General features: G+C 42.8%; 1 protein-coding gene across 1 annotated transcript in view; it reads left to right on the forward strand.

Moving 5' to 3' along the window:
• Positions 1–26,593, forward strand: part of FAM81B (family with sequence similarity 81 member B) — an 83,632-nt gene that overhangs the window by 20,743 nt on the left and 36,296 nt on the right. Inside the window, exon 4 of the mRNA XM_082247726.1 lies at positions 5,733–5,862. Coding sequence (XP_082103852.1) covers positions 5,733–5,862 — 130 coding nt within the window. The remainder of the gene's footprint in view (positions 1–5,732; positions 5,863–26,593) is intronic.

The raw sequence follows: 26,593 nt of genomic DNA on the forward strand, positions 1-26,593 counted from the left end.
TGTATATATAAACTATATTACCAAAAGTATTGGGATGTCTGCCTTTACATGCACATGACCTTTAATGGCATTCCAGTCTTAGTCTGTAGGGTCCAATATTGAGCTAGATGACCCTTTGCAGCTATAACATATTCAACTCTTCTGGGAAGGCTGTCTACAAGGTTTAGGAGTGTGTCTATAGGAATGCTTGACCATTTTTCTAGAAGCGCATTTGTGAGGTCAGGCACTGATGGGGACGAGAAGGCCTGGCTTGCAGTCTCTGCTCTAATTTGTCCCAAAGGTATTCTATTGGGTCGAGTTCAGGACTCTGTGTAGGCCAGTCTAGTTCCTCCACCCCAAACTCAATCATCCATGTCTTTATGGATCTTGTTTGTGCACTGGTGTGCAGTCATGTTGGAACAGGAAGAGACCATCCCCAAACTGTTCTCACAAAGTTGGGAGCATTGGGAGCATGAAATTGCCCAAAATGTTATAGTATGCTGACGCCTTAAGAGTCAAGTTAAGCCCAACCCCTGAAAAGCAATCCCACACCATAATCCTGACAGTGTGATAGGAGCTGTGGCTATCTGCTGCTGTCCATTTCCCATGTATCAAACAGTTATTTATGTCTGGGGACAGATGACCATCTCTGGATTGCATCCAGGACTGATCATCTGTCCTTAAAAGCAGTAGTAAACTGCAGTCGGTGAAAAAAAAAAAAAAGATTCCCTGCAAGGCAATATCATAATGTGCCAGTATGCATCGCATATTAGCAAAGTATGAGAAACTTACCTTAACCACTTAAGCCCCGGAGGATTTGGCTGCTAAACGACCAGAGGGCATTTTGCGATTCGGCACTGCGTGACTTTAACGGACAATTGCGCGGTCGTGCGACGCTGTACCGAAACGAATTTGGCGTCCTTTTTTTCCCACAAACAGAGCTTTCTTTTGGTGGTATTTGATCACCTGTGCGATTTTTTGATCACGCGCTATAAACAAAAAAAGAGCGTAAATTTTGCAAAAATAGCAATATTTTTCCCTTTTTTTTATATGAAATTCCCCCCAAAAAAAATGTAAAAATCAAAATTTTTTAATATTTTCGGCCAATTTGTTTTATGCTACCTATGTTTGGTAAAAAAAATCGCAAAAAGCGTATTTTGATTGGTTTGCGCAAAAGTTATTGCGTTTACTAACAAAGGGAAAGATTTTTGTCATTTTTGTTGTTTTTTTTTTTAACGCGTAATGGCGGCGATCTGCGATTTTTTTTGCGGTACTGCGACATTGCGGCGGACAGATCGGACCCTTGACTGACATTTTTGACACTTTTGGGGTTACCAGTGACATTTCTACAGTAATCAGTGCTATACATATGCACTGTTACTGTAAAAATGCACTGGTAGTGAAGGGGTTAACTTTATTTGAGAGGGAGGGGCTGTGTGTGTCCCTAGGGGCGTGATTCTAACTGTGATTGGCTGTGGCTTCAACTGTATGAGGAGTGATCAATGGATCTACATAGTAGATCCATGTGATCAGCTCTCATACAGAGAGGAGAATGACAGGCAGCTTGTTTACACAAGCTGCCTGACTATCTCCCTCTCCCCCGCCGATCGCAGAGTGGCCGGCGGCGATCGGGTCCGCCGGTCACGCGCGCGGGGGGGTCCGTGACCACGCGGGAGCGGGAGCGCGCCTCCGGCGGCGCGCGCTCGCTCCCTAAACCCTCACAGGCGAGCGACGTAGACCTACGTCACTTTGCCTGTGAGGGGCTGACCGCCCACGTAGATAGTCGTGCGGCGGTCGGCAAGTGGTTAAGAAAGAGCAAAGCGCTCCAATGCCACGCTATCACCGCTGAGAGGGTTGACATCTTCACACGATCTTCCTTCCAAGTTTGTGGCCTTTGGCTACATGAGTGGACAGGGACGCGATGACGTCACTCCCATGACGTTGCACCTACCATTGCACTTACAATGAGGTAGAATTATTCAAGCAGTTTTAAACAAGCCGACGCTGGCATCTTCTGGATTGAATGATCGATCCTTAAATCCCAGAAGACGACAGTTGAGGGGACACGCGTCCGGTGGAGACTTGGTGTGAGGTCATCGCAGCTGGATGATGGATGACACCACGACCGGCTTGTTTTAAACTGCTTGAATATTTCTACCTCATTGTACAGTAAGTGCATCTTTTAATGTTCTTAATAAACGTACTTTACTGATTCACACTATGAAGCTTTTCCCTATTTCTCATATGTTGCCGTTCTGAGTAATTGTCTCCTTCAGAAGTGATTGTCATGAGAAGATAAGCTTTTAGTGGGATTTTCGTTGTGGAGATTCAACATGGGCTGTTTTTGATCTCTGTAACCGAGATCCATTTGTTCTGGTAAGAGGCCATTTGGAGCATCTTTACCTCACTGGAGCACCTGTGGTGCAATTACGTGTTGTGCAGCACTGGGCACCTTGTGAAATTAGCATCTTTTCCATGGACTTTATATTCCTATGTGGATTTTAAATATTTGCACAGCACTAGCACTTTTATTTGTGTTTGTATATAACATTGTGTTATCTGCTGGCTTATTACAGGTGTATATCATATATGTTTGATTTAAAGGGACAGTACACATTTTCAAACTAGCACTTTATTGCTTTTGCAAGATTATTTCATGGGTTTCCTGGAACTATTACAGGAGTATGATATGCATAATTGATTTACAGGATTAGTCCACTTCTCCTTTATCACTTTTCATATGACGGTTGCTTTTCATATGACATTTGGTTAGCCAAATATTTTTTGGTTATTTATTTTACTGTATATTTTTAGGAACAGTGCACCTTTTTATTGCATATGTATTACTACCACTTTAACTGTTTGATGTGCGCATACATGTACAGTGCCTTGCGAAAGTATCGGCCCCCTTGAACTTTGCGACCTTTTGCCACATTTCAGGCTTCAAACATAAATATATAAAACTGTAATATTTTGTGAAGAATCAACAACAAATGGGACACAATCATGAAGTGGAACGAAATTTATTGGATATTTCAAACTTTGTTAACAAATAAAAAACTGAAAAAATGGGGCGTGCAAAATTATTCAGCCCCTTTACTTTCAGTGCAGCAAACTCTCTCCAGAAGTTCAGTGAGGATCTCTGAATGATCCAATGTTGACCTAAATGACTAATGATGATAAATAGAATCCACCTGTGTGTAATCAAGTCTCCGTATAAATGCACCTGCACTGTGATAGTCTCAGAGGTCCATTTAAAGCGCAGAGAGCATCATGAAGAACAAGGAACACACCAGGCAGGTCCGAGATACTGTTGTGGAGAAGTTTAAAGCCGGATTTGGATACAAAAAGATTTCCCAAGCTTTAAACATCCCAAGGAGCACTGTGCAAGCGATAATATTGAAATGGAAGGAGTATCAGACCACTGCAAATCTACGAAGACCTGGCCGTCCCTCTAAACTTTCAGCTCATACAAGGAGAAGACTGATCAGAGATGCAGCCAAGAGGCCCATGATCACTCTGGATGAACTGCAGAGATCTACAGCTGAGGTGGGAGACTCTGTCCATAGGACAACAATCAGTCGTATACTGCACAATTCTGGCCTTTATGGAAGAGTGGCAAGAAGAAAGCCATTTCTTAAAGATATCCATAAAAAGTGTCGTTTAAAGTTTGCCACAAGCCACCTGGGAGACACACCAAACATGTGGAAGAAGGTGCTCTGGTCAGATGAAACCAAAATCGAACTTTTTGGCAACAATGCAAAACGTTATGTTTGGCGTAAAAGCAACACAGCTCATCACCCTGAACACACCATCCCCACTGTCAAACATGGTGATGGCAGCATCATGGTTTGGGCCTGCTTTTCTTCAGCAGGGACAGGGAAGATGGTTAAAATTGATGGGAAGATGGATGGAGCCAATTACAGGACCATTCTGGAAGAAAACCTGATGGAGTCTGCAAAAGACCTGAGACTGGGACGGAGATTTGTCTTCCAACAAGACAATGATCCAAAACATAAAGCAAAATCTACAATGGAATGGTTCACAAATAAACATATCCAGGTGTTAGAATGGTCATGTCAAAGTCCAGACCTGAATCCAATCGAGAATCTGTGGAAAGAACTGAAAACTGCTGTTCACAAACGCTCTCCATCCAACCTCACTGAGCTCGAGCTGTTTTGCAAGGAGGAGTGGGCAAAAATGTTAGTCTCTCGATGTGCAAAACTGAGACATACCCCAAGCGACTTACAGTTGTAATCGCAGCAAAAGGTGGCGCTACAAAGTATTAACTTAAGGGGGCTGAATAATTTTGCACGCCCAATTTTTCAGTTTTTTATTTGTTAAAAAAGTTTGAAATATCCAATAAATTTTGTTCCACTTCATGATTGTGTCCCACTTGTTGTTGATTCTTCACAAAAAATTACAGTTTTATATCTTTGTTTAAAGCCTGAAATGTGGCAAAAGGTCGAAAAGTTCAAGGGGGCCGAATACTTTCGCAAGGCACTGTAAACAGCGGCATATAGCCATGGCACCTGTCAGCCTGCTATTGCTTTGTAGAGTCTTCCCCTATGCAGCTTTTCACATACAACTGTGATTCCAGCCACAGAGATCTGCTGTCCAGCCCTAGTCTCAGATGTGTATAGGCAGTTATAATCATCCAATCTGTGTGGTCATTTAATTAGAAAAGGAAATGATTGTAGTCACAACTGATATTCTACATTAGTGATATCTAACCTATGGCACGCGTGCCACAGCTGGCACGCAGAGCCCTCTCTGTGGACATGCCAGATATACTGGGAAGCTGGTGCCGCTGATGCCTGCGCTGTCTAATCCCCCCCTCCCTGCACAGCGGCGGCGCTGTGACAAGGGGAGAAGTAAGAGCAGGCTGTCAGTGTATTTCCCACGCTTACCCACTTTCTTCTCTCAAGAAGTGCTGGACAGGGACAGAATGGCGCTTGCATAGATTAACACCCACTGTGATTCCTTCTGCCTTCCCACTGGCTGAAGCCAGGGACCAATGAAGAGCTTGACAAGTGCACCATGGGATATGTAGTCCTGGAAGACTATGGGTCCATTTTAATGTCCAGCCCAGCTCCCCTCACACAGCAAAGCTGGGGGAGTGAGAAGTGCAGCATCGCTGTGACAAGGGGAGAAGCGAGCGTGGGCTGTCAGTGTATTTCCCCTGCTTGTCCCCCCTTCTTCTGTCAAGAAGTGCTGGACAGGATCACGGCGCTTGCAGAGATCGCTGCCCGCAATGATTCCTCCTGCCTCCCCATTGGCTGCAGCCAGGGAACAATGAGGAGGTTGACAAGTGCACCATGGGACATTTAGTCCCGGAAGGCTATGGGTCCATTTTAATGTCCAGCCCAACATCTCCACCCAGAGAGAAAGAGAGAGAGAGGAGTAATTGCTGCAAGGGAGATAGACTGGAGCAGCACACTGTGAGCCAGGGGACAGGGAGGCTGCCAGGATACTGCCCCTGTAGTGCCAGTTTCGGGCATTGCCACTGGCAACTGAGAGTGAGTGGACATATGTGGACATCTGTTCGGTGGAAGCGTTGTTGCTGTGTCCCTGGGATTGGTGAGAGTCCCTTGCTGCAATTACCTGTGGCTGTTACTAATTGCAGTATTGGCACTTCAAATAAGTTGGTTTTGTGTCGCAGTTTGGGCACTTCGGGCTCAGAAATGTTCGCTATCACTGTTCTAAATGAATGTTCTGAAAAACCTTGGTTTATTTGTGTTTTGTTTTTACAGATGTGATGCCAGCATAGCAAAGTTATCCGGGGATCTATTAGCAACAAAACAGGAATTGCAGGCCAAGGAGAAGGAGAATCGCAATAGCAGTGCCGCTGTGGAGGCACATCTGAAAGAGCTGGACCTAAAGGTTAGGATACGATATTCTCTCCACAGGAAATATAAATGAACTTGGTCTTTTATGGTGACACAGGAATATCATAACTGTTGGTACTCCATGTCTTGTGATTGCTATCGGAGAAGCACCAGGGCCCAGCGTAGGCTGGCCACATAATATTTTCCTACGTAGCTATTACTCTTTCATTGAATTAATTTTTTTCTATCAGAAAATGAAACTCTGACCTTTTTATGAGCCAGCATACTATCGGTGAATGTTTTAGACCCTCATAAGTCTTGCAGTGGGAGTTTTCTGCAGTAATTTGAAGTCAGTGTTCTCAAAAGCACTTCAATTGAACCTGTAAGGATTGAAACATCAACACTTTCTGAAGTCCCTAATTGCATGGATATAATGCTGATTCACTGGCTGAGCAGAAATAAATATGCAAATAATTAAAGAATTTCCCTTCACTGGTTGCATGCTAGGAGCTCAAACACAGAAATATCACCATTAAGGCTCATTTACACTTGCGTCAGTCTGTCAAAAGTGATCCGCGACTCACAGGCACCCCTTTGTTCATTGCCACCATTTTTTCTGAATACAGGTTTCCTTTAAAATCTGTTATCAAATGCCTCTACATTGAAGAGACATAGATTACAAAAGCAAGCTTCAGACTAAATGTGTCACAAATCCATTGAAGACACCTGGCATTGAAGGGGTTAATGCAGCGTTGGCATGCACATTGGCACAAGTATAGAGACCCCGAATGATTGTTCAGGCCAGTTAGATGTTCCAGTAAATGAGCCTTATAGCGGCTATGCTCCAGGAATGGGGAATAAAGACATAGATAGTGCTATGCTGTATTATCAGGCTCTCCCAGCATATGCTGCCTGTTGTGACACTTCCCACAGACAGTGAGGGGGCTGAAGTTGGCATCATTTCTCCAAATGAGGAATGTCTTAAAGCTCCCATATTTATTTTACGATTAGCAGATTTATCGGTTACATAGCAGAACCTATGTGAGTCACTCTCAAGGTGATTAGCGCATCATTCACCCTAGTCTGAATGATTTGCTTGTGGTATCTGACTGCGTGCAAGCTGTAATAGATCACTTGACTTTAATCATGCCGTACCTAAGATTAGACAAGGTGGAACAATATTTCCTATAAATGGGTTTAAATTCTGGTATTTAATTATTATATTTTTCCCAGTTATAGCAAATGCTTCCACTGTTAAAGCTGTATTAAACCCAAAAGCAAATATTTATTATACTGCAACTTACCATATCTTAGATTTGATGGCTGCATTCATTTTTTTTTTTTTTTTTTTTTTTTTAAGCTCTTTCTCTTATTTCACCTTATGGTCAGTAAGGTCTTTTTAAAAGAAAAAGCTCTCATGCACATGTAGCAGTTAGTGGGTCGAGAAAAACATTTACTACTGACAGATGTGCTTACAATGATCAGCTTTTCTGTGTTTTGGTAAAACCTTTTTTCCAAATGGGAAAAGAAAAAAAAAAACTGTTACTATAACTTCTTAAAAAATGTGAGATGGTGTTCAACTTTAACTTGTTAGTGTATCTAACTCTGTCAGTACATCTAGCACTCCGCTTCCCTCAAATAAACAATGCTGCTGTCCAAAGGTGCAAAGGTGTCCCCTGTGCTCCTTCATCCAGAGTGAGGATACTCTAATAAAGGAAGTGTATTACTGGCTGGATCACCAGGTGATACCAGAGGGGAAAAAAAAGGCAAAAAAAAAAAATAAATATAACAAATGCAGCCCCCACATCTAATGATTTGTAATCTGATATATATTGCATTTTGGTTTTGGGTTTAATACCGCTTTCCAGTCTCCCAGAGAGGGGCATAGCACACATAACAATACAATATAAGCAATTTTACCCCCCCCCCCCAAAAAAATAAATAAAAATAAAATAAATATGTGTATATATATATATATATATACATATACGCAGTGCCTTGCGAAAGTATTCAGCCCCCTTGAACTTTGCGACCTTTTGCCACATTTCAGGCTTCAAACATAAAGATATAAAGCTGTAATTTTTTGTGAAGAGTCAACAACAAGTGGGACACAATCATGAAGTGGAACGAAATGTATCGGATATTTTAAACTTTGTTAACAAATAAAAAACTGAAAAATTGGGCGTGCAAAATTATTCAGCCCCTTTAATTTCAGTGCAGCAAACTCTCTCCAGAAGTTCAGTGAGGATCTCTGAATGATCCAATGTTGACCTAAATGACTAATGATGATAAATAGAATCCACCTGTGTGTAATCAAGTCTCCGTATGAATGTACCTGCACTGTGATAGTCTCAGAGGTCCGTTTAAAGCGCAGAGAGCTTCATGAAGAACAAGGAAAACACCAGGCAGGTCTGAGATACTGTTGTGGAGAAGTTTAAAGCCGGATTTGGATACAAAAAGATTTCCCAAGCTTTAAACATCCCAAGGAGCACTGTGCAAGTGATAATATTGAAATGGAAGGAGTATCAGACCACTGCAAATCTACGAAGACCTGGCCGTCCCTCTAAACTTTCAGCTCATACAAGGAGAAGACTGATCAGAGATGCAGCCAAGAGGCCCATGATCACTCTGGATGAACTGCAGAGATCTACAGCTAAGATGGGAGACTCTGTCCATAGGACAACAATCAGTTGTATACTGCACAAATCTGGCCTTTATGGAAGAGTGGCAAGAAGAAAGCCATTTCTTAAAGATATCCATAAAAAGTGTTGTTTAAAGTTTGCCACAAGCCACCTGGGAGACACACCAAACATGTGGAAGAAGGTGCTCTGGTCAGATGAAACCAAAATCAAACTTTTTGGCAACAATGCAAAACGTTATGTTTGGCGTAAAAGCAACACAGCTCATCACCCTGAACACACCATCCCCACTGTCAAACATGGTGGTGGCAGCATCATGGTTTGGGCCTGCTTTTCTTCAGCAGGGACAGGGAAGATGGTTAAAATTGATGGGAAGATGGATGGAGCCAATTACAGGACCATTCTGGAAGAAAACCTGATGGAGTCTGCAAAAGACCTGAGACTGGGAAGGAGATTTGTCTTCCAACAAGACAATGATCCAAAACATAAAGAAAAATCTACAATGGAATGGTTCACAAATAAACATATCCAGGTGTTAGAATGGCCAAGTCAAAGTCCAGACCTGAATCCAATCGAGAATCTGTGGAAAGAACTGAAAACTGCTGTTCACAAACGCTCTCCATCCAACCTCACTGAGCTCGAGCTGTTTTGCAAGGAGGAATGGGCAAAAATTTCAGTCTCTCAATGTGCAAAACTGGTAGAGACATACCCCAAGCGACTTACAGCTGTAATCGCAGCAAAAGGTGGCGCTACAAAGTATTAACTTAAGGGGGCTGAATAATTTTGCACGCCCAATTTTTCAGTTTTTTATTTGTTAAAAAAGTTTGAAATATCCAATAAATTTTGTTCCACTTCATGATTGTGTCCCACTTGTTGTTGATTCTTCACAAAAAATTACAGTTTTATATCTTTATGTTTGAAGCCTGAAATGTGGCAAAAGGTCGCAATGTTCAAGGGGGCTGAATACTTTCACAAAGCACTGTATGTATATATATATATATATATATATATATATATATATATACAGTATATATAGTGCACGTAACCAATTCTTAGATGTGGTAGCTGTATTTTTTTTCCCTTTATTAGCACCTATCCGCCAGTAGCACAGTTCCTGTCTTAGGGTGGCTCCACTCTATGGTAGTGCAAAAAGCCCCTGGTCAGCAAGGTGTCAACTGCCATTTTTCCCTGTATTTTAAAACTTCAGTGCAGGTGCTGCAATTCTAACCAAGGTGAGGAGCTGGTAGGCTAGGCTTTAGAAAGGCAGAGCTCACACATACAGCATTTTCCTGGTTATGTGAACACTACTTGAAACACTTGTCCATGGGTAAAGTACCTAAGTCTAGGAAATCTGGGCTTGGGACACTGAAAAATTTACTGGGCCCAAAACTATAAATCTAAAAGGGCACCAAAAAAATTCTAATAATTACAACTTCCCAATGTTAGCTTCTGTTGCAGTTATCAAATTGTTTGCCAACTCCTAGAGGGCATTACAACTACCTCAATCAGCTAAAGACACTTTTAATTGAAGAGAGGGATTTTCCCTCAAGTTTGAGAGACTGTTCCTGATTTGGAACAAAGTTCGTCTGTCCCTCTCCTCTTCATTTGTCCCTCATTTTGGTCTGATCGATGCAGTTGTATATAAAATGTACTTTTTATCTTTCAAAAGTGTTTCCCCGTGCTAAACCTTTTTTACATTGCTGTATTTGTAAATTTAAAAAACCAGTATAAAGGAATAGCAGTGGTAAAATAAGCACTTGTGGATTTAATTTTATTTTGTTCCATAATTCTCCTTTAGATCTAAATAATTATTAAACCCGCGCTAAGTCTATGTGTTAAAAATATCAATGAAAATATTTAAAAAATATTTTTAAAAAATGATTAAAAAAATGTATTGAATATTTAGAAATGTAGCTGCTGTTCACCAAGTAAAAACTCAGAAATGAATAACTAACAATAAAACAGCGCTTGCAATAATACAATTGACAATCATATAATATCAATTATTCATGTGCAAAATATTGTGCAAAAAAATCTGAAAAGTACAATAGTGCTTAAAAAATTGTCCAAAAAATCTGCAATTCCTTAAAAATGCAATAGTGCTAAAAAAAAAAAGTCCATAAATAGTGCAATTGTGCTTGGTAATAGAAAGTGCTTGAAGTGCCTCAAAAAGGTGCTGGGGTGCTTCAAACTAATCAAGTGGTGCTTGATTGATTGTTTCACTCCCCTCCTGTATCCCCACTCACCAGAAACAATGGACCCTCAGCTGTTTCAATCTCGGGGTCAGATGAGCTTGAAACTAGTGAGATAATATGCAAATTCACTTGGCGTTAGGACTCTGTCACTGTATATTTTGCTGGGCAAATACCGTGTGACAAAAGAAAATTGCAACGAGCGCCATTTTATTCCCTAAAAAAACAAATATATATATATATATATATATATATATATATATATATATATATATAATGTTTGGGGGTTCTTCTGAGTAATTTTCTAGCAAAATATTGATGATTTTTACATGAAGGAGAGAAATGCCAGAATTGACTTGGGTGGAAAATGTTTAAGGGGGCGTTGCAGGGAGTGTGTCCTATGCCTACATACTTTTAATCATAGGTGTCCCTATTTCCCATCTCAAAAAGTTGGGAGTTGTGGCTATATACATTACTACACAAATCAGCAAAATATGTAGATAGCCTTCCAAATGACTCAGTTCAGGGGTTTCCAGAGTAGTGTTAAAGTGATATTAAATCCTCAGTTTTTTAAACATTTTGAGCAGCTGATTTAATAACATATGCATCTTATTTTCCTTTTAATTCATGCCTATCTTCTTATTTAGTCTGTTGCCATGACCGCTGCCCCAGATTTCCTGTTTCTGGATGGCTCCTTTCTTTTGGAACCACCTTTGCATACAGGGACTAGAATTGTGTCTGCCTACACTGTGTGCATCAATAGAAACACACAGCCTTATAGCCTAGGATGGCAAGATACCCCCTGCTTCTCCCTCCTTCTCACCTTCCTCCAACAGTTTGGGGGAAGGCTCTTTCCTCTTCCAGTAAGCTTGTGCCTTTAAATACATAGCTAATATGCCTGGGGGGTGGAGAAACGTGAATGGCTTGCATAGAGGCCTGACTTTAACCCTTTTGAATACCTTTGGGATGAATTAGAAATTAAAATTGCAAGCAAGGTCTTCTCATCGGGTGTCCAAAAACTTTAACCCATATAGGGTATTTGGCTGTCTGTGACCAAACTACTGCAGGTTACACATTTACCAATATTTGTTAAAAAATCTTTGGGACACTGAAAAATTTACTGGGTCCCAAACGATAAATTTAAGAGGGCGCCAAAAAATTCTAATAATTACATTAGCATTTAAGGATTATTATTTACCAAAATTATTGGTTTTTGAAAATGATTGATATAATAAATGATTTTCCAGCAAGTTAAAATAGAATTTTCTATGTCTATTTAATTTGTCATTATTGATCATGCTGGAAAAGGCTGTCCTCTTTAATAAACAGTCACTTATTCTGCTGTATCCCAAGGGTGCACTAGCAGGTATTGTCCATCATTTGTCAGCCTCCATTGGTGACATGTCTCATTGTGGGCTTGTTTTCTGGGAGATCTGGGGCAAATTCCCCTGTTGCCTTTATCCAGAAAGGCTCTCTATCTATGATTTAGTTCATTATATTGAAAGACTATATTTTGAACATATTGCATGAGATACATTTTGAGAATTATAAAGAAAAATCTTCAGGTTTGTATTATCCATGTAAAAAGCGTGTTTTGATTTTTTTTCTTGATACTGTTATTGATAAGCTGAAAATGATATACAGATATAATATTCATTATTCTCAAAAGCTCTAAATTCCAGCAAGCAGAGAGCATATCTGATAAATATATAATCAATTCAATCATTACATAAAATCACAATGTAAACCTTGTAATGAATCATATAATAACAGATGGCTTATACTAGGCAGATGTACCATATATATTTTAGATTGTGCTTGTAGTAAATGTGTCATTGTATTCAGAGCTTTGCTTTTATTGAACAGTGAAAGAAACTTTATAGAATTAAGGGCTAGCTGATTTTTATTAAGCTGTACGTGTCGTGAGCCATTCGGGGCTATAAATGTAGACAGACATTCTCGGGAATGGACATCTGCACATTTTCAGACACCTAAACTGTATAATTGCTGCCAAGGCGAAACAGCTAACAGGATGGAAATATGTCAAAATCCCATCGCTCTGTCAGCCAGAATGTGTCAAATAAACTAGATCTGTTACATTCAGAGTTTTACTAGACAGAATGGCAATCACAAAAGGGGGGAGTATAAAATCACCCGCTTTTACTTCTATCTACTCCAGACATGCTACACAATTATAGGAGAAAACCTGCTTTCAGTACTATCTGCAGCACAATTATCACATCATTTCAGACCAATCAATGTCAAGCCAGGTGAAAGGTAGTTTTCAGGTATGGGTCTGCCTGGTTTGGGCTAATCCTGGAATAGGATAAGCGGAGTATAGCACAGAATTGGGTCGGTTTAGTGTTAGGTGTTAGTGTAAGGGTTAAACTAGGTTAAAGTCAGGGATTAAAGTTTTTTTTAATGTGGATAGAGTAAAGGAGAGCTAAAACCCTTGTAGGGTTTATTTTTGCCATCTGTGTACCATTGCAGAGATTTTCCTTCACTTCCTGTCACAGAGACAAAGCAGGAAGTGAGAGGAAATCCCTGCTAATTAAAGTGGTAGTATACTTCGCTTTTTAACTTTTACCTAAAGGTAAGCCTATAATAAGGCTTACCTGTAAGTAAAATTAATATCTCCTCTTAGATTGTAAGCTCTAACGAGCAGGGCCCTCTGATTCCTCCTGTATTAAAGTGTATTGTATTTGTACTGTCTACCCTCAAGTTCTAAAGCGCTGCGTAAACTCTCGGCGCTATATAAATCCTATATAATAATAATATCTCCTAAACCTGCGCGGATTAGGAGATATTCACACTGCATGCAGCCGCTGAGACCAGTGGCACATGCGCTCTGAAGGTCCGGCGTATCTTGCCGGACCTTCAGAGCTCCTTGCCGGAAAGTGAACTCCTGCGCACTTGCGTGGGAGTGATGTCCTCACAGCGCCAGAGCCGCCGAACCCGGAAGAGAGGCCGAGGGAACATGTCTGCTCCCTCAGTGGTGTCTGGGCGACCGTGTCGGGGCTTCGTTCTAAGGTAAGTATTTCATAATGTGCTAGTATGCCATGCATACTAGCACATTATGCCATTGTCCTGCAGGTTTTTTTTTTTTGGGGGGGATACAACAGCTTTAAGGGAATATCCTCGGGATCCCCAAGTCATCAGACCCAGTTTGTCCATTGGAAGATTTCCCTTCTATTACTTTTATGGGGGCAATCCAAAATTCTTTTTTGGATTTTCCTTTACTTCCACTTTCAATGATAATGGTAAACAGAACAAATAGAGTGGGTGAATCGCCCTAAAGGGGACACAGACAGCAATAAAAACTGACAGATGTTCTAATCCAGCCTTTTTCAACCAGGGTGCCTTCAGATTTCTTCTGCTGTGCCTTGAGAAAATGCTTAAAGCGGTAGTAAAGCCTGCTTTGTTATTGTTACCTACTGGTAAGCCTATAATAAGGCTTACCTGTAGGTAAAATTAATATCTCCTAAACCTGCACGAGAATTTCCCCCTGCATGCAGCCGCTGATGTCACAGGAGCATGCGCTCTGAAGGTCCGGCATGCCAGATTTTCAGAGCTTCTTGCCGGACCCCAAACCGCATGCCTGGGAGAGACGTCATCGCGGCTCTGGCCACTCACCAGAGCCCATGAACATTGCTATGGCAACTTGTCAACAGCAATGTGCGCAGCGTGTTTACAGCTGCCAACTGCACAGATTACTGAGAAAATAAGAGAACAACAGTTCTGCATAAAAAGTTCTGGTACAAAAATTTTAATAAGATACAGTGCATCTACATGCTAATGAATTCCTATAGGGAGAAGAAGGATCCTTCACAATGCCAAACATGTCTTTAACTAAAATTATTCTGGCAGACTGCACTAAGAATTGTTTTAATGTGTAAGCTTGCGTGTTTATGATGTTCTTGGATTCTGTTAAAATGTATGTTTTAATACAGCTAAATATATATTGTCCGTGATTGAATTATTGTACTTTCAGAAACTATCCTCAGCAATCTTGGCTAGGTCATAGCTCCTGATTGTCCCTGATTTGGAACAAAGTCCCTCTGTCCCTCTTTTCTCCTCATTTGTCCCACATTTTGGTCTGATCTATATAGTTGTATATAAAATACACTATTTATGTTTCAAAAAGTGTTTCAATGTGCTAAATCTTTCAGAGTCAGTTCACACTGGGGCGGCATGACTCTGTACTACTTCAGGGGCAACTTGTGCATTACCATACACCATGACTTTGGAGCGACTTGCATGGACTTCACATAATGGAAGTCTATGCAAGTCGCACTGAGGTCGCCCCAAAGTAGTACAGGACCCTTTTTCTAAGTTGGAGGGACTTGTGTCGCTCCTATTAGAACGGGTCCTGTAGCAGTCAATGGTCCGCGAGGGAGCGCGACTTGTTAGGCTGACAAGTCGCCTGACAAGTCGCGCTAGTGTGAATCGAGTTTAAACCAATTTCTAAATTGCTGCATTTGTAAATTTTTTAAAAGCCAGTATAAACAACTATTAGTGGTACAAAAAAAAAAAAAAAAGCACTTGTGGGTTTAATTAAATCTTCTTTTTTTTTTTTTTTTTTAATGTAATTCTCCTTTAAGGGGGCGTGGCATGGGTGTGTGTCTGATGCCTACTTACTTTTGCTAATAGGTGTCCCTCATTCCTATCTCAAAAAGTTAGGAGGTATGGCCTAGGTACATCTATTCAATAGCAGTGAGACATCAAATGAGATTAAAAAAAAAAATAGAAATTTGTGAGTGATCAAAATGGAAAAGAATGCTTTTAGATCAGACTTCAAAAATGAACCCAATTAGATGCCTGTGTGGCCCGGCTTAGCAGGTTGAGTTTAAAAAAAAAGAAAACTATTGATCCTCACAAGTCATGTTATGTGTTTTTCTGCAGTTGGCCGGAAGGCTGACATTTCCGCACGTGAATATTTGTTTAGGTCTTTCTAGCAGCACAGCAAACATCAGTTGGTGCCCATATTCCTTACCTAATAGACAGGCTATAATTTTCAGGCTCAATGTGATACAGTAATGTGTCATTCCCCAGAGGCCATTAGGAGGATAATTGAATTTCGTAAAATACAGTGATTATCAAACATTAAGAGAATGCCAAAAATACATCCTTACAGTTAATCTCTAGATGAACAAACTTCACAGTTTCAAAGTGAATCACGGCATGAGCCTAATGTTGTGTCCTGTAGAGGCAGAGTAGTTATAGAGTGCTTAATCAAAGCAGAACTTAAAGTGATTGTAAAGTCTCATTTTATTTATGTGTTATACTTTCCTGTTCTGTGCAGTGGTGTGGCACAGAGCAGTCCAGATCCTCCTCTTCTCAGGTCCCACGCCGGTGCACCTGGCTCCTCCCTCTCCCCTGGTGCCCCCACAGCAAGCAGCTTGCAAAGGGACATCCATGCAGACGGGCTCCCGATCATCCACCCCCTCCGTCTCCTAATTGTCTCACTGGCTGTGCTTGACAATGGCTCCCGCTGCTGCCAAGAGCCAATCAGGAGTGCAAGTCCCAGCGGAGGCAAGGCTCTCATGGACATCGCTGGATTCAAGAAGGAGCTCAGGTAAGCATTGGGGGGAGGGAGGCTTGGGGGGGTTCTGCACACAGAAGGTTTTTAACATTTATACATAGAGTGGCAACCACTTTAACTGTATCTAAGCACCAGAGGCTGAAAATGCTATTTAACTCATGTTTAATATTTAAAAGACTTGCCCATCCATCCATGTCTTCATGTTTTACTTTGTTGGGAAGTCCCTTTGAAATACACCCCCTAGCATTTCTAGCCACGGACATCTTGAGTAAGAGCAGATATCACTAGTACTGTGCATTTTAATTACATCTGGCCCATACAGGAGGCCTTCTGATTCTTTGAATATGTCTAGGCTGTTCAAGTTTCTGGTCTCCAGTTTGGTCGTTATAGGTAGAAATGGGAAAATGTCAATCAAATGGAACTTCTAAAAACCCTGCCTAATAGGCACAAGGTGGCTGGCATTCAATATGTGTTCCTCAGGCAGGTCATAGGTATAAGGTCTTCATGGACCTGTCACTCTAAGTGGACAGGAAGAGTTTGGGTGTCCCTGTTTCAATAAGCCAAGTTTCTTAACTGTAACTATAGATCCAGACTAAACCTATATTTCTCTTGCACTATGTTTCCCATCAGTATACACCTTACTGGGTTTTGCACTGGGTTCTGTGGGAGTTGTTTGTCTGTAACATGTAGTGTAGTGTGCATTTGTCTGCCATGTAATAATTCAGCTGGTGATGCTTGAGTAGTTGTAGGTCTAGTCGCTCTGTAAGATTTACAGTCAGAGGAGCTTCTTAAAGATTTTGGTTGAAACTATCCATTTGCTTGGGGCTGATTAACTGAGCCTTTCCTATGCATAATATTTCTTTCTCTCAGGAATGATTCAAACTCCTATAAGACAAATTGTGCTCCACTTTGAGTCAATAATTCTTTTGGGTTACCTTCTAAAATATAATTACAATAGCGGATGTAATATTTGTAACAACTGCAAAATTTGGCTATTTACTGAAATAATTTATTAATGTCATAGCAAATCAGCAGTCCACAGATGCATCAACATCAATAGCAATCTAACCCCAAGCAGAATCAGAAAATGGTACTGGCTGGAGTGGTGGAGTGAGTGTGTGTTACAGCAAATTTTTCATGGCAAGTAATGCAAGATTGAATGGCAGTTAGACTTCTATCCCAGGCCACCTACAACTTGTGCTTACAATTCCTTGGTGGAATGTGCAGGTTGTTTAACCATTTGATGACCCTGCTATAGCCAAACCATGGCTACAGCGTCTTCGTCCAGTTGACATCCTCCCAGAACCCCGCTCCCTGCATGCCTTCTTCTGTATCCTTTGGACACAGCTGATCACAGATCGGGGTAAAGGGCTAATCACAGCGGCCCTTTACCATGTGATCAGCTGTGTCCAATCACAGCTGATCAAATATAAACAGACTTGCGGATTATCAACAGTCCTTTCCTCCCACTCTGTGTCTGAGGGAGGAAAGGAGAGCTATTAACCGGTAAGCCTGTCAGCACATCATTTACACTGATTATCAGTGCCCATTAGTGCCGCCTATCAGTGCCCCCTCATCAGTGTCGCCTATCAGTGCCCCCTCATCAGTACCACCTATCTGTAATGTTCCGGTACCTTTGGTACCCTAAATTACACTTTCCACAAGTGTATGCGCCCCACCATTTACTTTTGGAAAGGTGCGCATACACCTTTAAGACTGGAGCTGTCATCACCCAGCACCGGACTAGATGGCTATTTAAAGCGCCGGTTCTCACTCACATGTGTTCGTTCAAACACCCTTACCTGGATGCTAACCTTGCTTGAAGCTTCCATGCTTGCAAGCTTACCTCGCTGACGGAACCTCGCCGCGCTGATCCCTGTATCCCGCTACTGGATCATCCGCCTCTCCTGAACCACCCTTCGGCTGTATCGCTAATAGTGCTAAGTACCCCGCAGGGGAATTCTCTATAAACTTATACTAAGCTTACACTATCTAGCTCTGCATAGTAAAGACTGTTTATCACATCTGCATAACTAGATTGTTAGCTCTTGAGACTACTGCTACTTTTCTGCACTGGGTTGATCTCTTTTGTATGTCCACCTGCTATTCTGTCATCTGCTACCATACAACATTGCTAAACCTTCCTGCATCCATCTGCTACTGTCTCACCTTCAAGTGTCTATCACCTACCACCTCCACTCAACCTATCCCTCAACCTTCATCATTGTGTTACCACATACATAAAGTCATTCTAGGAACCAGCTTGCTAATTGTGTGTATTTACTGGCTGAAATAAGACCTTCCACACATGATGAGTCATTGAGGTTGGGAATGGTATCTCAGCATATCTCTTACATGACTACTGACGTGGAACTATTTCTGCAGCTGAAAATCCACACCATATAAGAAACGCAGGAGCGTTACAGATTGAACGAACCTAAAAATGGATTCAGCAGAAATAACCACTCAGGTGACACAATTAAAACAGCAAGTATCTGCGTTAATACACGCACTTGCTGAATTAAAAGAAGACAATCAGGCTCTGTCGCAGCAGGTAATTAGACTGACACAACTTACCTCTGCTCAGTCCCCTGAACCCAAGATAAATCCCCCTTTGGTATTTACAGGCGATCGCAAAAAATTTCGAGAATTTAAAAACGCATGTGAGTTACTTTTTTTGCTAAAACCTCGTACCTACCTTACTGATCACATTAAGGTTTGTACTATTATTTCTTACCTATCAAGCGATCCTCGAGCCTGGGCAGATTCTCTTTTTGAGAAAAACGACCAGCTTCTCAACTCCTATGCCTTGTTCCTGGCAGAGCTCACTAGCCTATATGATGACCCCAATAGGCAGAGTACTGCTGATCTTCAGTTAAGATCCTTGAAACAAGGAAGGAGGCCTGTAGAAGACTTTGTCGCAGAGTTCAAGAGATGGACCCTTGATTCAGAATGGAATGATGCATCTCTGAAAACCCAATTTAGGCTTGGCCTATCAGAAGCCGTTAAGGACGAGCTCGCCCGAGCGGATCTGCCAAAAACCCTGGATGCATTAATACAACTCAGTATTACCATAGATAGAAGACTACGAGAAAGAAAGGCTGAAAAGATGGGAATGCCATTATCCGTTTCCTCTCGGAGTCTGGCCGTTCCTATGGAGGTAGGAACCATACGCCCACCACTATCAACTATGGAAAAAGCCAAAAGACGAAATGAAAATCTCTGCTTATACTGTGCATCCCCGGATCACAAGATAAATGTCTGTCCCCTAGTCAACAAAAAGAAGGGTGAGTGTTCACATGTCTCCCTAGGAGGATTGACAACTTCATTCACTAACCCCTACATTTCTGTTTTTTTGACATTACAGTGGGACCAGAACAGGATTACTACTAAGGCCATGATTGATACAGGATCTTGTGGAAATTATATGGATATATGTTTTGCTGCTTTAAATAAAATTCCTATTATTTCTAAACTCAAACCTGTCTCAGTAAGTCTTATTACCGGTGTTCCGTTATCCTCTGGTCCGATCACCGATCAGACACAAGCACTTCTAGTCACTATTAACGAGTCTCATAGGGAGACTTCTACCTTCGATTTAATACCATCACCCCACTTTCCCATTGTGTTGGGACTTCCCTGGTTGCACACACACCAACCAACCATAGATTGGAAGAAACGGTCCTTGACCTTCCCTTCTTGTTATTGCGAGGAAACGTGTAACCTCCCGTTTTCCGGGAAGATTCTGTCTGTGGTGACAGATGAGATTGCACCACTATGTTATCAGGATCTTTCTGAGGTTTTTCTTGAGAAAAATGCTCAAGCATTACCTCCTCATCGAGACTATGATTGTAGCATTGATCTACTCCCAAATAGCAAATTGCCGTTCGGTCATGTTTATCCTCTTTCACAGGATGAACTTGCCCATCTCAAAACCTATTTGGATGAGAACTTGGAAAAAGGTTTTATTAGACCTTCCACTTCTTCCACAGCAGCAGGACTCTTTTTTGTTCGCAATAAAGATTCAAGTCTCAGACCTATCATCAACTACACGCAAGGCGCTACAGCGATTCCTGGGATTTTCAAATTTCTACAGGAAGTTCATAAAAAACTTTTCTGCTATTGTGAGACCCCTCACACAGCTCACTAGCATAAAAATACCATTTAAATGGTCAGAAGAAGCAAATAAGGCTTTCCACTTGTTAAAGACAAGGTTTACTTCCGCTCCCATATTACGCCATCCAGACCCATCCCTCCAATACATTCTGGAGGTAGATGCGTCAAACATGGCAGTAGGAGCAATACTCTCCCAACGACCTACCCACACTTCACCACTTCATCCAGTCGCTTTTTTTTCTAAATCCCTGAGCAGTCCCGAGATAAATTACCCCGTGGGTGAAAAGGAACTGCTTGCTATAAAATTGGCTCTGGAGAATTGGCGACATTTACTCGAAGGCACCCAACTACCAATAATTATATACACGGACCATAAAAACCTCCAATATCTTCAGACTAGCAAAACTCTCTCGCATCGACAGGTACGATGGTCACTATTCTTTCTAAGGTTTAACTTCCTAGTGACCTACACACCTGCAGATAAGAACAAAAAGGCGGATGCACTATCACGACTAACTGAAGAAAACTACTTTGAAATCCCTTCCGTTCCTATAATACCTCACAAACGCATTATTGGAGTTGTCCGTTCCTTAAAGGAAGAGGTTCTGCATGGTATAAGTTTGGATTCACCCCCACCACAACTAAATACTGATGCAGAAGGCTTCCTCTACTACAACGACAAACTTTACATACCACCTACCCTACGCACCAAGATCTTGGAATTATCGCATGATGTGCCTATGGCAGGACATATGGGTATGACAAAGACTTTCAATTTGATTTCTCGACAATTCTGGTGGCCTGACATGAAAACATCTATACAAAAATTCGTCTCTTCATGCAATGTCTGTGCCAGGTCCAAAATTGACACTACGAGACCATCCGGTCTACTATGCAGTCTACCAATACCCCAAACTACATGGGAGGTTTTGTCATTGGACTTCATCGTAGAATTGCCTCCTTCCAAAGGATTTAATACCATCTTGGTGTCAGTGGACCATCTGACAAAGATGGCACATTTTATTGCTATTCGCAGACTACCTTCGTCCAAACAAACGGCAGAACTCCTGATGAAACATGTCTTCAGATTACATGGTATCCCAAAAACTCTTCTGTCTGACCGTGGATCCCAATTTATTTCTAAATTCTGGCAAGAACTATGTCACATACTACGGATTGAGCGGAAGCTCACTTCTCCTTACCATCCGCAGACGAACCGACAGACTGAAAGAGTCAACCAATGCATCGAGCAGTATTTACGTTGTTACACTTCTTACCAACAGGATGATTGGTTGGATCTTCTCCCCCTGGCAGAATTTGCCTACAACAACGCAACTCACAGTACAACCAAGCAGAGTCCGTTCTACTTGAACTATGGGTTCCATCCCTCTATTCTCCCTCCACGCATCCTTCCTTCAAATAACCCAGTAGCCTCAGACTATCTTACCCAAATAAAGGATTCTCTGGGTTTACTAAATACTACCATTGCACACGCTCACAGTCAACAAAAGAAGTACTATGATCTTCGTAGAAGACCTTCTCCACAGTATACTATCGGGGACCTCGTTTGGCTCTCAACAAAAAACTTGAGACTGAAGATCCCTAGCAAAAAGCTTGGACCTCTGTTCTTGGGACCTTTCCCAATCAAGAAACTTATTGGAAAAGCTGCAGTGCAGCTTACATTGCCAATGGACCTAAAAATCCATCCCATTTTCCATGTGTCGCTACTAAAACCTCATGTTCCGGACCAAGGAATAAGGCCTAATATTCCACCTCCCCCTCCTGTACAAGTTGAAGGTGGAGAAGAATACGAGATAAAAGAGATTCTGGATTCTCGTATCTACAGAAGAAGACTTCAGTACTTGGTTAGATGGAAGAACTATGGGCCCCAAGACGACACCTGGCTAAACACCTCTGACATACATGCCCCTAGATTAATCCGCAATTTTCATGCGAGATACCCAGACAAACCAGCTCCAGAGGCCTTCAGGAGCAGGCCTTAAGGGGGGGGTATTGTAATGTTCCGGTACCTTTGGTACCCTAAATTACACTTTCCACAAGTGTATGCGCCCCACCATTTACTTTTGGAAAGGTGCGCATACACCTTTAAGACTGGAGCTGTCATCACCCAGCACCGGACTAGATGGCTATTTAAAGCGCCGGTTCTCACTCACATGTGTTCGTTCAAACACCCTTACCTGGATGCTAACCTTGCTTGAAGCTTCCATGCTTGCAAGCTTACCTCGCTGACGGAACCTCGCCGCGCTGATCCCTGTATCCCGCTACTGGATCATCCGCCTCTCCTGAACCACCCTTCGGCTGTATCGCTAATAGTGCTAAGTACCCCGCAGGGGAATTCTCTATAAACTTATACTAAGCTTACACTATCTAGCTCTGCATAGTAAAGACTGTTTATCACATCTGCATAACTAGATTGCTAGCTCTTGAGACTACTGCTACTTTTCTGCACTGGGTTGATCTCTTTTGTATGTCCACCTGCTATTCTGTCATCTGCTACCATACAACATTGCTAAACCTTCCTGCATCCATCTGCTACTGTCTCACCTTCAAGTGTCTATCACCTACCACCTCCACTCAACCTATCCCTCAACCTTCATCATTGTGTTACCACATACATAAAGTCATTCTAGGAACCAGCTTGCTAATTGTGTGTATTTACTGGCTGAAATAAGACCTTCCACACATGATGAGTCATTGAGGTTGGGAATGGTATCTCAGCATATCTCTTACATGACTACTGACGTGGAACTATTTCTGCAGCTGAAAATCCACACCATATAAGAAACGCAGGAGCGTTACACTATCAATACCTATCCGTGCCGCCTATCGGTACCCATCAGTGCTGTCTATCAGTGCAGCTTATTAGTGGCAATCAGTGCCACCTATAAGAGCAGCCTCAGCAGTGCCGCCTATCATTCCCCATTAGTGCAACCTAATCAGCGTAAATCAGTGAAAAAGAAAACAAATTACTTATTTGCTAAATTTTTCAGAACAAAAATGAAAAAAAACTTTTTTTTGAACATTTTTGGTCTTTTCCTATTTCTTAAGCAAAATAAAGAAAGCTCTATTTGGGTATAAAAAATGTAACTTGGGTACAGTGTTGCATGACCGCGCAATTGTCATTCAAAGTGTCACAGCACAGGCAGAAAGGGGGTGAAAGTGGCCAATATTGAAGTGGTTAAGTGGTGAAGGTGCTCACTCAAGGTCTATGGTACTAGTAAGGGATAAGACCCTTGGACAATATCAACTAAAGACAGTTTGGCGTTGATTTACTAAATGGAAATTGACTGTGCACTTTGCAAGTGCTCCAGAGCTTAGAAAATTAGGCGAAGATGCACTTTACAAAGAATACCCAAACACATGGAAAGAATATAAAAAAGACAGACAACTCTGGAGCAACTGCACTTGTCTTTTTGTTTTTACCCCATTATGCCTAAACCCAGTGGCGTACCAAGAGGGGGGGCGGGGGGGCGGCCCGCCCCGGGTGCCACGCACTGGGGGGTGTCAGCCGGTGTTGTGCCCTGCCCGTCGTGTTCCGTATCGCTGTGAAGGCAGCTCCTTCAGTCAGCGCTGCGGGGGGGGGGGGGGGGGGGGGGGGGCGGAACGACGGCGGGAATAAGGGGCGGAGCCGCGGCGGGAGAAGGGGGCGGGGCCTCGGCGGGAAGAAGGGGCGGAGCCTCAGCCTCGGCAGGAAGAAGGTGAGTTCCGAAGTGTGTGTGCTGGATAGGAGGGGGATGGGGCAGCTGCATATGAGGAATTCATCTTTCCCTAGCTCCCTGTCCCCTTCAGTGCTCTCCACCCCCCTGGTTTTCCCTGCCCACCCCCCAAGTGCTACCTGTCCCCCCCCCCCAGTGCTGTCCACCTGCCTGGTTTTCCCTGCCCACCCCTCAAGTGCTACCTGTCCCCCCCCCAATGCTCTCCACCCCCTGGTTTTCCCTGCCCACCCCCCAAGTGCTACCTGTCCCCCCCCCCCCCAGTGCTCTCCACCCCCTGGTTTTCCCTGCCCACCCCTCAAGTGCTACCTGTCCCCCCCCCAATGCTCTCCACCCCCTGGTTTTCCCTGCCCACCCCCCAAGTGCTACCTGTCCCCCCCCCCCCCAGTGCTCTCCACCCGCCTGGTTTTCCCTGCCCACCCCTCAAGTGCTACCTGTCCCCCCCCCCCAATGCTCTCCACCCCCTGGTTTTCCCTGCCCACCCCTCAAGTGCTACCTGTCCCCCCCCCCAATGCTCTCCACCCCCCTGGTTTTCCCTGCCCGCCCCCCAAGTGCTACCTGTCCCCCCCATTGCTCTCCACCCCCCTGGTCTTCCCTGCCCACCCCCCAAGTGCTCCCTGTCCCCCCAGTGCTCTCCACCTCCCTGGTTTTCCCTGCCCACCCCCAAGTGCTCCCTGTCCCCCCCCCCCGTGCTCTCCACCCCCTGCGCCTTCCAACCAACCCTGCAATGCTTTCCAAACCCCCTCTTAATTCTCTCCAGCCCCCCCCCCCACCGTGCCCTTCAGCTCCTCCAGTGCTCTCTGCTTCGCCTGTGCTCTCTGGCCCCCCTAGTGCTCTTCTATCTTCTATCATGTCCTCAGTCTCTGACTAACTCCTGTATCATGTCTGCAGTCTCTGACCATCTCCTGTATCATGTCTGCAGTCTCTGACCATCTCCTGTATCATGTCTGCAGTCTCTGACCATCTCCTGTATCATGTCCTCAGTCTCTGACCATTTCCTGTATCATGTCTGCAGTCTCTGAGCATCTTCTGTATCATGTCTGCAGTCTCTGACCATCTCCTGTATCATGTCTGCAGTCTCTGACCATCTCCTGTATCATGTCTGCAGTCTCTGACCATCTCCTGTATCATGTCCTCAGTCTCTGACCATCTCCTGTATCATGTCTGCAGTCTCTGACCATCTCCTGTATCATGTCTGCAGTCTCTGACCATATACTGTATCATGTCTGCTGTCTCTGACTGAGCATCTCCTGTATCATGTCTGCAATCTCTGACCATCTCTTGTATCATGTCTGCAGTCTCTGACCATCTCCTGTATTATGTCTGTAGTCTCTGAGCATCTCCTGTATCATGTCTGCAGTCTCTGACCATCTCCTGTATCATGTCTGCAGTCTCTGACCATCTCCTGTATCATGTCTGCAGTCTCTGACCATCTCCTGTATCAAGTCTGTAGTCTCTGACCATCTCCTGTACCACGTCTGCAGTCTCTGACCATCTCCTGTACCATGTCTGCAGTCTCTATCTATTTATGCTGAAGGTAGGACTGTGCAGGGGAGGCAGAGAGTGCAAAAGGAGGAACTGCGATTAGAGAGACGGGGGAGGGGGCAGACGGCAAGGGGCACTGTGATGGGGGGCTGTGAAATTTGTGCAATAAATATTCTTGAAAACATTACAAATTTCTGTGGGTGTTTTTACATTTTAAAGTTGGGGGGGGGGGGGGTGCCAGATATAGGATCCGCCCCGGGTGCCAAATGCTCTAGGTACGCCACTGCCTAAACCTGTAGTAACGTTGAAGAGCAGGACTCCATTTATTTATGAGTTTGGCCATTTGCTTCACAGAATTTCCTGTAATTGTACTGGGCATGCAGGACAAACTTGTTTGATGCTGTGACTGCCGCAAATGCAACAACCTCAACATCCTCATATTCTTACTTGACAAACAATTAGCAGTAATGTTTTTAAAACCCCGTTTGTATTGTATTGTAATGTGTAATTAAAACTGATTAGTCTTTCTGACTATCTGGCTATATGCATTCCTACATGCTCTAATGCCTTTGGGGTAAGAAGTGTAGTTAAAGAATATGGTTAACCCACAAGGTAAATTGTTAAGCCCACATGTATGTTCTCCATTTTTCTGTTGTCCATAACACATACTGGTGCTTCTTTTTCTACAGGAGAATCTTTTCATATTGCTTTTGTAGGATCTAATTCACACTGGGCTTTTTTTTTTTTTCTTTTCTTTCTCTTGTTTGAAAAAAAACTAATAAAAATTATTGAAATATAATTTACACTGGGCTTGAAAGTAGGGGTCGAGGGGCATTTTTAACGCCCCTCAGACGCCTATGCAAAATATACTATAGACATAGTGCTGTTCACATTATCAAAACATGAAGTGTTAGCGTCCCTTCGTATCAGAATTGAAGCCTCATGTCGAGTTTGAAAGGAGTTGAAGCACTTTAATAACTCCTTCCATTCAAGTCTATGGTAACACACCGCAAACACGCCAGCATTGCGGTTGCGGCGCGGTTGTAGCCTGGTTGCGGCACAGTAGTACATTACGGTT

The sequence above is a fragment of the Pelophylax lessonae genome (assembly GCF_965119305.1).
Source record: "Pelophylax lessonae genome assembly, chromosome: 1".
NCBI lineage: Eukaryota > Metazoa > Chordata > Amphibia > Anura > Ranidae > Pelophylax > Pelophylax lessonae.